The following is a 14921-nucleotide window of genomic DNA, read 5'->3' on the forward strand; positions in this document are numbered from 1 at the left end:
TACCACACATTCCGCAATAGTCCAGTACTTTACCAGTATACCAAAGGAACATTACCACATGTTCAGCAATAGTCCAGTGCTTTACCAGTATACCAAAGGGACACTACCAAACATTCAACAATAGTCCAGCACTTTACCAGTATACCAAAGGACATTACCACACATTCAGCAATAGTCCAGTACTTTACTAGTATACCAAAGGGACACTACCACACATTCCGCAAGAGTCCAGTACTTTACCAGTATACCAAAGGGACACTACCAAACATTCAGCAATAGTCCAGTACTTTACTAGTATACCAAAGGGACACTACCACACATTCAGCAATAGTCCAGTACTTTACTAGTATACCAAAGGGACACTACCACACATTCAGCAATAGTCCAGTACTTTACTAGTATACCAAAGGGACACTACCACACATTCAGCAATAGTCCAGTACTTTACTAGTATACCAAAGGACCATTACCACACATTCAGCAATAGTCCAGTACTTTACTAGTATACCAAAGGACCATTACCACACATTCAGCAATAGTCCAGTACTTTACTAGTATACCAAAGGACCATTACCACACATTCAGCAATAGTCCAGTACTTTACTAGTACATCTTTGGGACACTACCAGTGTTTGCCATGGATAGCGTGATTGTGAAGGTACATTTCTGCCAAAGGGGGATACTTTGAGGGATTGTTGTAGAAAAGTCAATAATTTGATTTATGACACTTATGACAGAATTTATTGAAAGATCTTGGAAGTCTCGTCCAGTTGGAGATAGACAAGAAGAATAGGTTTTACCCTACGGGTACTAAAACTAAACAAAACAAAGATTAAGCTTACTTTTCAAAGTTTAATTGAGTTTTTCACATATGCAAGTACATGTAATACATCGTCAAATGTCATTGCCCCATAGAAAGTTGACAGAATAAATACTAAGTGCTAATACCATCTCAAACCTGACATGAGAATGACTGTGCATGAAAGGGGCATATTGTGACTAATCATGACATCGCATAAATCAGTAACAGAAATGCTTGTGAATGGCAAAACATCAAACTTAGGAGAAAACAAATAAAGATATGCACAAAACATTAAGTTCATCAACAGCTTTCTCAAACATAAGATTACATGATGAATAACTAAATACATCAATCAAATACCTTAGTATTCATTTCATCACATATTACCCTATCTTGACAAAGGGACCAGCATGTACTCCATTTAATAAACCATTCAGAGTTCATGTCACTTCTCCAATACATTACAAAAAGCTAAGGCTTTGCCTACTGCCTACGTACTGCTGACAACACTGTCATTCTTGGATCATTTCCATATTCACCAGAACAATGCAAATTTACTTTGAATTATTCACATAAGTAAATACGACTTGTCTACAGACCATTTGCCGATACACTAAAATGTCAATAGACAACACCGTATCAATCTACCCTAGATGTCAACAGACAAGTTAATGACAGACTATCCCAGACATCGGTAGATGTGTAGTAATCTTTAAATGACCACCTGTTCCAGAAGTCAACAGATGTACAGCAAACTGTCAACAACGTCAATCCCAGTAATTAATAGATGGTGAATCAAACTACCTATCCCAGTAGTCCGTGTACGTAGATGGTGCAACAATAATCCGCTAACGTCCATCTATCCCAGCAGTCAGAAGGCAGTACAACAATGTGCCAATGACCGCTTATCCAAGATGTCAATATACATAGCACAATCGGCAAATAGCCACCTATTTCAATGATCAGTAGACTGTGGAACAATTCGTCAAAGACCGTCTACTCTATCCCAGCAGTCAACAGTCCTGTGATAATCAGCCAAAGACTGTCTATCCCAGCAGTCAACAGTCCTGTGATAATCAGCCAAAGACTGTCTATCCCAGCAGTCAACAGTTCTGTGATAATCAGCCAAAGACTGTCTATCCCAGCAGTCAACAGTCCTGTGATAATCAGCCAAAGACTGTCTATCCCAGCTGTCAACAATTCTGTGATAATCAGCCAAAGACTGTCTATCCCAGCAGTCAACAGTCCTGTGATAATCAGTCAAAGACCGTCTACTCTATCCCAGCAGTCAACAGTTCTGTGATAATCAGTCGAAGACTGTCTATCCAAGCAGTCAACAGTTCTGTGATAATCAGTCGAAGACTGTCTATCCAAGCAGTCAACAGTTCTGTGATAATCAGTCGAAGACTGCCTATCCCAGCAGTCAACAGACATTTGATAATCAGCCAATGACCAACCACCACAGCAGTCATTTGACTGGAACAATTCATTAATGACCATCTATCGCAGCAATCAATGTACTGACTCGATGCATAACCACCTACTGTAATGGGTCAGCAGACATTCTGTTAATATTCAGACGTCGATGTCACTGCCTATTCCAGTGGTTAAGAAGTACACCAGTCTGTCATGATCCTCAACTGTTCTGTATGACCACTAAAAAAGGTTTATAATCTAACTACATGCAAAACTGATGTTTATCATAATATTACTGATATTCAAAATCATATTTGCATATCTTCGGGTTACATCTTTCTAAGAAACCATTTACTCAACATGTATCTGTTAAGTACAATTTGTTCATGTAACAACAATGTAAGGATAATAACTTCAACCTTTTGAAGTAAATTCTGTGTTAGTTCTGAGACATCAAATCATCAAGAGGTTATGTAACTTATGGAATTCTTCATATAACGCTGAATACAAAAGTGATCTTATCCCGAAACATGGATGTAAACCCACAAGCATTGACAGATCTCTACAGTACTGCAGAACCAAACTATTATTTCTTCAATGACATATGCTTTATCTTCCCATTGTTTTGGAAATACATGTACCACTCTTTTTAATATTTAAAGATTTGAAATTTCTCCTATTTAAGAAATTAAAATTTCTCCTATTTAAGGATTTGAAATTAAGGAAAGTTAAGTGTTTCAGTTCCTTACCATCTAGGAGTCTAGTCCTGCAGTAGTGTCAGCTGTATTTGACTTCATTTTGTATAGTCACGCAGTAAGCTAAAATACATCTTTCAGATAATACAAAAAAATATTTGTAAAAATCAATTTGAATACTTTTTACAAACTGCATTCAGTTATCTAGAGAATATACAACATTAATCCCGGAGTTCCACAGGTTACAACATCAGAATTCAGTGATATATTACCATCTAGCATTCAGTTTGGCTCAGCAATTACCATACAGCAGTAATTGTCATTATTAAGTAGGCTCAACTGATCTTGAGCCATTTCCCAATTATACACATATGGACTATGGCCCTTTTTTTATAATTATCATCAAGTTCATAAGTAGCACTATTTTATGCCTTGGCACTTTAACACAACTCACACAAACCCTACAAAGAACCCGTTTCAAATGATCTTTAATCCAAAAAAATTCATTTGATTAGATATTTTTTCTTTTGCTGATGTCAATTTTACCTGACATCTGAGAAATATTTTATTGGTAGATTATCCATCATCCATAGAATTTAGCTCTTTATTCCAGAAATTAAATTTTTAATATGACTTTTGTAAGCCATTAAAAAAAAAGACACTGAAAGATGATACTCCGGTAGTTGTGTCATACAACAATTACAAAATGGAACTTTTATCGGACAATTAACTGGTAATTTTGTCATAGATTCCAAACAAAGATGTAAATCATATCAATAATATCACTTGAAAAATTGTTTTTCTTTTTTTTTTTCTTTCTGAAAAATGACACAAGAGATATTAGGTGAAGCATTTAACTAAGCCTATAAAGCATTATTCTCATGTCAGAGCCCTTGATTTTAAATCTTGTTCCGGAGATATCAATGGAATACATGTTAAAAATGTTGTCAAGCTTTACAAGAAAAGTTTCATTTTTAAAGCAAAAATTTTCTGTACATACACATACATAGTAAACATTGGGTTGATTATGTCTGTATACCATGTTATACAAGAACATTTCAAAGATATTGACACTTTACAGTCTACATAATGTATTTTCCTACTTTTACCAGTATGGGCAATGGTCATCCTATTTTTATGCTCTAACTTGTTTTCAGTTGAAGTTGTTTAAATTTATAACAATAAAGAAGCAATTAATGCCACATTCATTCCAAAGATTGGGTCGATTAATTTATACTTATAAAGACAAAAAATAGAAAATGGATGATTGATTTTTTTTCATTATTTGCAAAAAAAGTGTAATCTCACAATGTAATACATAAGTGTGATATGTCAATAAAGATAAATACAGAGAATGCAGGGTTTATTTTTTTTCAGAAACTTCCATTACGTACAATGAACATTTTTTTTTTAAATCATGATGCAATAACTTCTTTATTCTAAAATATCTATTAACTTTCCTGTATTTAGGTATCACAAAACAACTCAACATTTCTACACTAACAAACCAAATCATATTACGACTTCCTTTGGGTATTTTGATGACCAGGTTTTTTTCCACACACGTACATTGCAGACACATTTGCATTCCTGTTTTATTAGCTGTAGACACACTTCAATGATACATATAATTTAATGTAGGTACTTTCAATCCCCATAAACACACACACTTAAAATTGTAAATCATGTTTGTTAACCATGTATACTGTACATGATAGCCTTAATATGTCCCTCCAACCCTTACCCCTACAAATGATCAGCACGGCCTACTGATTGTACCTGTGTTAATATGATGCTTTTGTTACTGTCGGCGTGTTTAACTAGTCCACTCCAGCTCCCCTGGTGTACAAATGATATGGCGAGTTATCACTGTTTCTCCAATAAATTGCATGCTTTATGTGGCCACTGTAACTCCAAGGCAACTGGCCGACAGTCAGGTGCTGATCCAGGCCCCAAGGCTGTTCCTCTTCTGCCATATCATACCGTAACAGGTCAAGCATCCAACAATCAATGTCAATCAGATATCTTTGCATATTTACACGTCCAGGATTTAGCTGTAAGGAAATTGTACAGGGTAGTATATCATCTAGAGAATTTCAATCAGTTTGATAAATGTCCTATCATAATGCTTGTATCAAAATAATTCATATTACAGAAATTTTCTTTTAATATCAGACTGAAAATATAGTATATATCCGATAAATAAAAAAGAACATTTACATTCCCACTGCACAGTGCCTATATATTATTACTGATCCAAAAGTATGATATATCCTTGTGTTGACATTTGCATATAGGCTACTGTGTAGAAATACATTGATCAGAGATCAAGGGGTCAAAGATACACAATCATGATTATTTAAATTTCCAGGACTCATTTCGGTAACAACTCGTATTGAAAATAGTGGTCCGGTAAATACAAAAATTGAATATCAAGCCAAAAATCGGCGAAAAGCTATTTTCTTTGTAATTTATAGTTGTTCTGCTTGGTACACATACACATTCCCTATTTTTAACAACCAAGGTCGCCATGTTCGAAATAGCTAGCTGTCAGAAGTAGTCTACAGCTGAAACAGTACCTGTTTCTATAGCACCTGCCTCATTCGTTTTCCATGCTTCAGCTACATCGTTTTCTAGGGGATCATCTGGATTTGGAGCACTTAACAGGGCTTGGATTGAAAGCAACACAGTTCGGATTTGCAAAGCTGGACTCCATTTATCTAAAAACACAAACCAAGTATACACATGTAGTTGTAACTAATTATATGCTCAATGAACATGCAAGCAGGATTAGAACAAGACACCAATTATCGTGTGTTTCTTTCCATGCAGAAGCATTTAAAACAAAACCTGTTACATATTATAGAACACCAGTCACAGATGAAATTTTCTCTTGGATAGGGATAGCCACAATTTCCCTGTAGTGAGGTTTTCTGATCTAACCCGTGGGTTGAGACAAGCTTCACATGCTCATGCACATTCTGTACTATTGTACACATTATGGCAATAACACGATGATGTCACAGCAACAATACAACGACATTATGTTGACAATTTATCATGCCACATCAAGATTTTCTTGCATTGACAATATGATATAACATCAATTTTAGATACAAAATAGGGTAAAGAAGGTATGAAAAAAATAATCATTCCCCCTTGTGAGACAGAGGGATCCAAATCCTTAGGAAAATGTTCCTAATCTGCCAAACACTCAGCAAGCCTCGACTCATGTTTGACTATCTAAGAATCTTCCCCTTCAGGTTTAGATACTCCTGTCTCACCCCCATGAGGGTGAGAGATTAATAGAATCTTTCACCCCCGTGGGGGTGAGACAGGGGAATCTCAACCCGAGGGGAAGATTCTTAAGTTGCCAAACACGAGGCTTGCCAGCTTAATTATCTTACCCCGAGGGTTGAGATTCCTAGTGCTGCAACGGTAATCTAAGGTACGGTACATCGCTGTATAAATGGCACAGTTTGGTTCACAGTATTTTGATCTCGCATCACGGCACGCTCACGGTTGCCGATTTTCAGCGTGGTAATTTGTATCGCTCCTTTAAATTTTATATATATAGAAATTTTTCTGGATCCGTGTAGCTGAAACAGGTGTTTTAAATTTATTTAAAATCATTTAAAAATCAAAATTGTCGAGACAAAGTCTTCCCGATCTACTGTCAGGAATTCTAAATTTTGACAACTCACAGATCTAGGTTATTTCCTAACCTGAATAATGTTTCTCGCTACATTATTAAAGGCGTAATTATGCTACAGATCGTACGGCGTGCACCAATCATGTTTTTCCTGCGTAAATCCCGGAGCCGTCCACGAAAGAAAAATGTTCACTCATCAATATAAAACAGGGCCGTTTTCGTTTTTGCGGTACAAAATGTTGGACCAGTGTTGTTAGTTTATGAAATAAAGACAGACCTGGTGATTTTATATTACTTTCAGTTGAGCCATGACAAAGACTTCTTAGGCATGTAGTAACATTTGCAAGTCCATTAAGATAGGCCTACTATCAGTATCATGTTTGAAATATTACATTTAATTACTGACGGACCGGTTTGTCCTCAAAAGAACAGGCCCAGATCAATTGGAAATTGAGTAGAATTCTAATTGAAAAGAAAATAATTCAAGATTTAAATTTGATAATTTAAGAAGAAAACAATTCCTCTTTGTAAAACCTATATTAACCCAATGTGTCAATTGTCAAAATGCTTTATTGCTAATAAGCATGTCAAAACTTCTAAGAGTCAATTTTTTAAAAATTAAACTTAATTAACATTTTTATAATTACAGCTGTAATGTGATGGCCAAATTTGTACAAATAAGTAACCTTGATAAGTGAATTTGTGATAGTATCCCTGGATTTATGTATGTATCCCTCCAATTTTCAGAGGAGGGGTAACGTTACCCTTAACTCCTGACAGGATAAACTAATGGGGCACATTGTAAATGTACCATGATATGTATCTTACCATGAGACAAGTATCGCGATACGTATCGTAACGTGAGGAAAGCGTATCGTTGCAGCACTAGAGATTCCCGTCTCATTTCCATGGGGGTTAATGATTATTTTTCTCTTACCCTATTTACCCTCTTATTTATCTAATATTGACGTTACATCAATGCAAGGAAATGTTGATGGGACGTGATTGAATTGTCGATGTGACGTCATTGTACTGTTACCGTGACGTCATGATATTGTTAACGTGACGAAATGCAATTGTTGAGAACGTGCAAAGAGCACGTGTAGCTGGTCTTTTCCCTCATCCAGGTAAATCTGCGGATATCCCTGTCCAGGGTAAGAGAAATTATTAGTTCAATGATCAGTTAAAATCAATATGCCAGGTGCAATGTGCACATCTTATGGGTTTAGTTTGGTTTATTTTGCTGAACGTTCTATTAACAGCGAGGGTTTTTATCTATTTTGGATAAAGGAGGAGTAGCATCTCAAAAGCAAAATTCCATCCAAGTTCCCATTTTCAGACCAGGTCCCTCTGTCCCCATGGGTCAGACAAGCCTCATTTATATCAATCAGGATTGCCCTTGCCCGATGATGTTTCATAATAAACATGGTTGTAATCAATTAAGGCATTAAGAAGGAGAAACATTTCTAATACTAAAAAAATTCTAAGCAAAATTTTGGCTAAGTTCCCCTTTTGGGGCCTCACCCCTCTGTCCCCAGGGGCCCTGCATGCCTCATTTATATAAATTATGAGTGATGTCCCCTTATGATGTTTCAAACCAATTTGGTTGTAATCCATTAAGGAGTAGCGTTTTAAAGCAAAATTTTGGCTGTAATCCATTAAGGAGTAGCGTTTTAAAGCACAATTTTGGCTAAGTTCCCCTTTTGGGGCCTCGCCCCTGTTTCCACAGGGGTCACACAAGCCTTATTCATATAAAATATGATTGCCTTCCCCTAATGACGTTTCACACCAAATTTGGATGTAATCCACCCAAGGGTTAAGGAGGAGTAGCATTTCGAAATGAAAAGTCTTACGCACGGCGGACGCACACGACGACGGACAGAACACAATGGCTATAGGTCATCCTGACCCTTTGGATCAGATGACCTGAAAACAACCGGCCTACGGTCAGTACCTGGCAACTGCCCCACGTAGGTTTCGAACTCGCAACCCAGAGGTGGAGGGCTAGTGTCAAAGTGTCACGACACCTTAACCACTCGGCCACCGCGGCCCCCACATCTTATGGGTAAAGTAATTATCAAAGGTTGATTCATACCAGGTAGGTCATCAAAAGTCAAAGCTTAAATTGTCCATTTTTACTTATTTAAACCTAGAATCCAATTCTCTATATGCTTAGGAAAAATGTCTGTACACATACCTTTAAGAATATCGAGGCATATTCTTCCCAGTTTGTCTATATTTGGATGATAAATTTTTGTCAGGAATCGAACTTTGGGTGCTGACATGGGATATTCCTCAGGTAAAAACAGCTCTAATTTAAAAACTCCTTCTTCATAAGGTGACTGTAAAACAATTTTACACAGAAATATTAGTAAAAATCAGTGTTTCCCAATGTACATTTTATCTTTTTTTACAACAATTGCGAAACAAGTTATATACCACCTTTTATCCTACAACTGCCACCGCATTGTCAGAATACACCCACCACATATATTTTTGCTGTATACGGCAGCGACGGAAAACAGCTGTATTTTGGAATATTAGCATGTGCGTCAATTCGACTGACCTACTTCAAAGGGAAACAACGTTTAAAAGGCGAACATATTTCTGTCATTTTTGTCACTGTTTCACTTCAAAATGATTGTTTTTATGATTTCTTTTCATAACTGTTGCAGGATAAATAGAATACATGATCAGTGTCTTAAAATATAAGCTGTATTTTTGGCTCGGGACAGAAAGACAAAAGTGGCTCGCCAAATTTGTCTTTCTTTACCCTCGCCAAAATACAGCTTATATTTTAAGACACTGACCATGTATTCTCTATATATCTTTAATCAATCACTCTTATTGGTCCGGATGGAAGCGTGCAAGGGGTCTTACTGTGGGAGGAAACCCACTGTTTGTTTTGGAATTATTTACCAGGCCAGGGGTAGGCCATGTTTCCAACTATACATGTTGTTTATTGTTCCCAAAAAAGTCATCAAAATTCCAAAAATCTTTAAATCTAGCATTTTTAATGAAAGGACAGTAAATCCAGCAACTTTTGTTCCCTATTTTCCCCCTTATAATAGGTTTTGCAGCACAAAAATTCACAGTTTCCACCTGTCCTGCAGGTGACAATTTCCTAAAATGACCAGGAATATCATTGAAAAGTAAGAAAGACATTTTAACATTAGGCCCTGCAGGGATCCAGATATCTCAGCTGGGGTCTTTCTTACATTTGTACTACTAATTAGTGCCAGGTGCATTGAATATTTTTCCTGATAAATCTTAACACTTTTTAGATTACAAGGTCATATTGTTGAGACTTATTGCTAATACAATCCTAGGAGCTGTATTACTGATACTTCTGTGTTACTTACCTCTTTTGGACCTTGTACCGATACATGGAAATATCTAGCATTGCTTTCATCTGGTTTAGCTACAATCCCACCAACTGGTTCTTGTATTAAGCGCTGGGTTTCCTGAAACAGAAACAACGATCATAAGCTTTTAAAACATTTTTCTCTTATAGGTATATACCAGTAACTGGCTGTTACTAAATAGAAATTTCTTGAGTAAACATCTGAAAAATGTCCTCCAAATAATTTTTTTTCTCTCTTTAATTGCTTCTTTATATGAAATGTGCTAATCCCTATGAAATGTGCGATACATCTATAGCTAATGCTGTTTAATGGAATTACAGATTTGAACAAAGATACTGGAGATTTTAAATTCTTGTATGCACAGAATTTACATTAATATATTTCCCAACATCATTTGCTACTCTCCACTCATCAAAATAGTTGACATATAATTTTTTCCATGTTTTGTGAATTAGAGGTGATTTATAGTACCAAGCATAAAGTCAGCACCTGTACCAGGTAAATAGTTGTACATCTCCATGGTGATGTAACATTGCTGACAATATGGGGATATGCCTTATAAGTACAAAAAATTATCAAAACTTGCTTGATGAAATTGGGAAATAACACTGTTTACTTTCAAAGAAAATGCAGTTAGTGTTATTTTTCCTGAATTTTACAACAGTCTATAAAATATAGATGCCTGCTTAACTTAGGAAAATAAAGCATGACCTTTTCTCTGCTGGTTTGAGATGCGACAGTTTTGTCTTATTTTGGGAAGAAAATTCGTGAATTGGAACGTAATTTTCAGGACTGGAATAAACTACAGTAAATTTGGGGAAAAGAAACACCAAATTTATGAAACAATAACAATTACAGAGTAGGAATGGGACAAATGATCAGCCCCAAATGGCACAAACAAACTGCTATATTCTCTTTTAAATGGGTAGGTATTTAATAATATATTTATTCATAAATACCATATATAATATGACACATGACATCACCTGTAATAACATGACCCTTTATGAATAAATTACCATGATGTCACTGTAATGAAAACTGTATTGATATAAATGAGGTCAGGGAGAAAAACCTCTGTCTTAAAGCAAATTCAATAATGGATTTTGCTTACCATATGTTACTAACTTACCGTATTTGACCTAATAAGGGCACAGGTAATTGACAGTGGGGGCGCCCTTATTAAGATTAGTTATTCTGAAGTTTTATAAAACAGACTATACCTTATAGCAGAATACCCAAGGCTGTGGAAACGGTAAAATATTCAGTCATAAAAATATTCCAGATGAATATATCTATTCATTATCATATATTAAGCTTAAAACATCACTTGAATATTCCTGTAAACTTGTAAACAATACCATCTGATCTTTAGACCAGACAACGGGTGTTCCACCATTTATGTTCAAATGGAACTCTTTTGTGTTCTATTTATAGACACAGGTGATTTCCTAGATCATATCAGACATCGTTTTCTTTGACCTAATAATTGACTTACAATGTCTTTTACTAGCTTTCTGTTCTGAACAAAATTTATTGATCAACAAGAATGAAGTCTTTTACTTTATCTTCAAATAAAGATGGTAAGTTATTTATATTTGTATGTGTGTTTAGTTTCAGGTGCTCTTTGCACCGACATGTCATCTGTAGGAATAGACAAAATGTGGCGAAAATTTGTGTTCCAGTTACTTAATTTGCTGAAGAAAATTGAACACATTAAGTAGCAAAACTTTTCACATGAATTATTACTTTTGAACACCATTTTGACACTCTGTCAAAGATTTATTTCCTTGAAAAAAGGTAGGGGCACCCTTATTAGGGCAGGCACTCTTATTAGGTCAAATACGGTACTTGTGAATTGTTCTACATGATATCTATAATGTTACACTTGTCTTAGAATTGGTCAATTTAAATTCAATGTAATTTGTAATTCATTTACCCAAATGAGGACATAGCGCAATGGCTATTTTTATTTCTGTTTTGACTTTTACTCCAATAAAATATGAATGGAATATGGTAGAATTAACTCAAATATAACGATGAAAAGATAAAATGTCTGAAATATCAAGGAATCAAAGAAAAAAGTGATGTTACTGTGGAACTATATTTTGTTTATTCCTATAGTTGACAACCTTTGCCCCCAAATTTGAATCAGCCTTTTAGCCATTCCATTTATTGTCCGGCTGCAAGCTGTTACGTCTATTTGTATAATGCCGTAAAAAGAATGCTGATATAGTTGCTTTTTTAAAATAATATTACAAAAAACACAGGTTTAAATGTATATGAATACTTTTTGTTTTTTTATCGTTTACTGTTGTGTAAACTGTATTTTTTAAACAGATATTTCAACATGACGCATAATTAACATGTGTCATTTAAAATATCTTTAATAGAATGCAGTTAACCCACCAGTAAACGATAAAAAACAAGAACTATTAGGTATTTTTACCTATTTCACATGCATGTCAGTTAGAATCTGGATTAAGATACTGAATTATTTGATTAAATGTCCCATATTCCAATTTTTGTATTTATCTAACTACAACAACTAGACCTATATATATAGTCCTCTATATATGTGTGTGGCCAAACAACCTGAAAGTGTGTGTTCATTTACCCAAATTTTCAAGTATTTTTTTAGGAAAAACTATGACTTAAATGAGTCTAGATTCCTCAAGCCCCAACTCCAGATAATAAATATTGCCAGATATATCGATGTCATGTGGGCTGCACGTCAAAATGAATATCGACTGGTGTTAGATCATCATTGTCTGGTGTTGGCTACTACTAGCTCAAAAAGGTGTCAACCTCTGCTCAGATCATCTAGAGAGACTCATTTTAATTTAGCCCTCCTTTGCAGAACTGGACAGGTTTGATTGACTGGCAAGAGAGTTTAAGGCCATTTTTTTGTTGATCATGAACATATCGGAGTATGCTCTTGCATGATACTTGATTGTTATTATCTTGATCTAACCAGATGAACCAACATTATTATCGGGTCGATCATCAGAGGCCTGGTAGCTCAATTGGTAGAGCATGCATCCGGCTAGTATTTTAATCTCCCAGGTTTGAACCCGTCTAGTAGTGCAATTTTCCACTCCTCTTACATTTGATACCTGTGACGTTTCAACCGAGGTGAATACTTGACAAGGGTTAGAACGAATAATCATACCCTGCCTTCACTCCGTTCCCGGCAGGGTATGAAGTCCCTCCCATTGCCGATAGTGTAGCACGGCCCGATGTGATTCACATCGGGCGATTTCAGGTTGATAAAAATATATATTTTCGGATAATATCCAACTGTAAATTATTGTTCTGGCAACTATGACTAATATTAAATCCACAAACCTACCAATTATAATGTTTTCTTTACTATAAGCGGTAAAAGTCGGAGCAAACACAACGTACACACAAATCTGTTCAAATACGCCGCCATGTTTGATTTACATATTCCTTATAAGGAAACTGTTACGAAATGGACTGTCTGCGACAGGCCACCAGTTGAAAACTTTTTGAAGTTTAAAAGTCGGAAAATTAAGAAAAAATGTTCTGAAACTAGATTATTTAAAGTTTTATTTGTAATTTACTTGAAAGAAGTTTTTGAAAATCGTACTTAAAGTCTGTGTCATCATATTTACTATCGTAGTAAAATTTGTAGGTCATTCCATATAAGGTAAACTCACCATAATTGGAGCGCGAGACTTTCCAACGAGAAGTGTCATGGCGGCCAAACAAGTCATACTGAAGCTGTGACTTATAGAAATGTGCGTAGTGACATGATATAAACATGATGGTAGGTTAATTAAGTATCAGTTTATGCTAGAAATGTGTAATAATACTGAATCTAAATGCAAATTTACATGACACTCGCTAGTTGTATCATTTTCACCGCTGGATGTTTTGCAACACTACGGTCAATGGGACAGAATCGTAGCTCTGACGACGACCATCTGTCAGAAATCTTCCGTCCGTCGTTCAGAGCTACGTCATCGCAGCTAGACAAGGGTATACTCAAACACCCTTGAACCTGGGTTGTGATTATGAGTTGTTAGGTCTTTGGGGTTGAAGACTTCAAAAGGAAGGAAAAGTGTGGTGGAACTGGAATGGGTCAATCATCGGCGACCAGGTAGCTCAATTGGTAGAGCATCTGGCTAGTGTTTTCCGATGTCCCGGATTTGAATCCTGGTCGTGCATTTTCCCATTCCTCTTACACGCCTGAAGACAGCAGAAGATTGGAGGCCCTGGTTTGAGCACTGGTATGGTTATAACATCACTCTCATTATGTATCTTACTTACTTCTTGTGTGCTGTGTTTTTGTGTGTGTCTACAGTACAGCTGTGAATCAGACATATTCGCTGCTCCGTATACATTCGGCTTCAATATCAGGGATTCGAATCTTGATAATGCTAGAAAAAAACCTGATATGGTACACCCTAGACTCGAATCACTTAGGTAGCCCATCTCTGGACCTAGTTCCATCAATGAATATTCGCAGATTAAATCATTCCGGTTTCATAATGAGAACATCTACTGGAATTACTATTCCAACTATTAAAAATATACGTGATTTGTCTATCAACTATTTTCAATTGAATGGTTACTTTTTTGCTTGTAAATATTATATATTAAACTATCATTTACTGTAGATCTATATCCAGTAATACGTGTGTATGTAAATGTAGGTTATACACCGGCTGTACATGTCATAATATCAGCTGAATGTAAAAAGACAATGTTCAACGGGTTTATTGTCAAGAGATAAATCCATACATGGTAAATCTATGTTAACAACAAAATAATTATCTACAAAAGAAGAGTTACGAAATTTACCTTTATAATACGTCTTGGAAGTCCTGCCATTTGGTAAATATTTGGCAAGTCTTCACCGATACCAAAGAGATCTTGTATCGAAAGTGCGAGATGGTTTCAAAATCCAAAATGGAGGCATACAATGTAAAGCTGGCTAAATCACCCGGCTTTAGTTTCGTACA

The 14921-nt window shown here is 35.8% G+C and overlaps 1 protein-coding gene across 1 annotated transcript; it reads right to left on the bottom strand.

The window, feature by feature from the left end:
- Positions 1-838: 838 nt before the first annotated feature.
- On the bottom strand, positions 839-14921 carry LOC117330293 (ubiquitin-conjugating enzyme E2 N-like). The gene is made up of 5 exons (XM_033888473.1): positions 14761-14921; positions 9928-10029; positions 8763-8907; positions 5493-5633; positions 839-4967 (listed from the first exon to the last, which is right to left on the bottom strand). The coding sequence occupies exons 1-5, from the start codon at positions 14788-14790 to the stop codon at positions 4927-4929; spliced, it is 459 nt and encodes a 152-aa protein (XP_033744364.1). The 5' UTR covers positions 14791-14921; the 3' UTR covers positions 839-4926.

Source organism: Pecten maximus, chromosome 7 (assembly GCF_902652985.1).
Source record: "Pecten maximus chromosome 7, xPecMax1.1, whole genome shotgun sequence".
Lineage (NCBI taxonomy): Eukaryota > Metazoa > Mollusca > Bivalvia > Pectinida > Pectinidae > Pecten > Pecten maximus.

Excerpts from the sequence above, each read along its gene's own strand:
- LOC117330293 (XM_033888473.1), bottom strand. The coding sequence starts at position 14,790 with ATGGCAGGACTTCCAAGACGTATTATAAAG. Across the intron at positions 10,030-14,760 it reads TTCCAAGACGTATTATAAAG|GAAACCCAGCGCTTAATACA; the intron begins GTAAATTTCGTA and ends TTTCTGTTTCAG. Across the intron at positions 5,634-8,762 it reads ATGCCTCGATATTCTTAAAG|ATAAATGGAGTCCAGCTTTG; the intron begins GTATGTGTACAG and ends TTGTGTTTTTAG.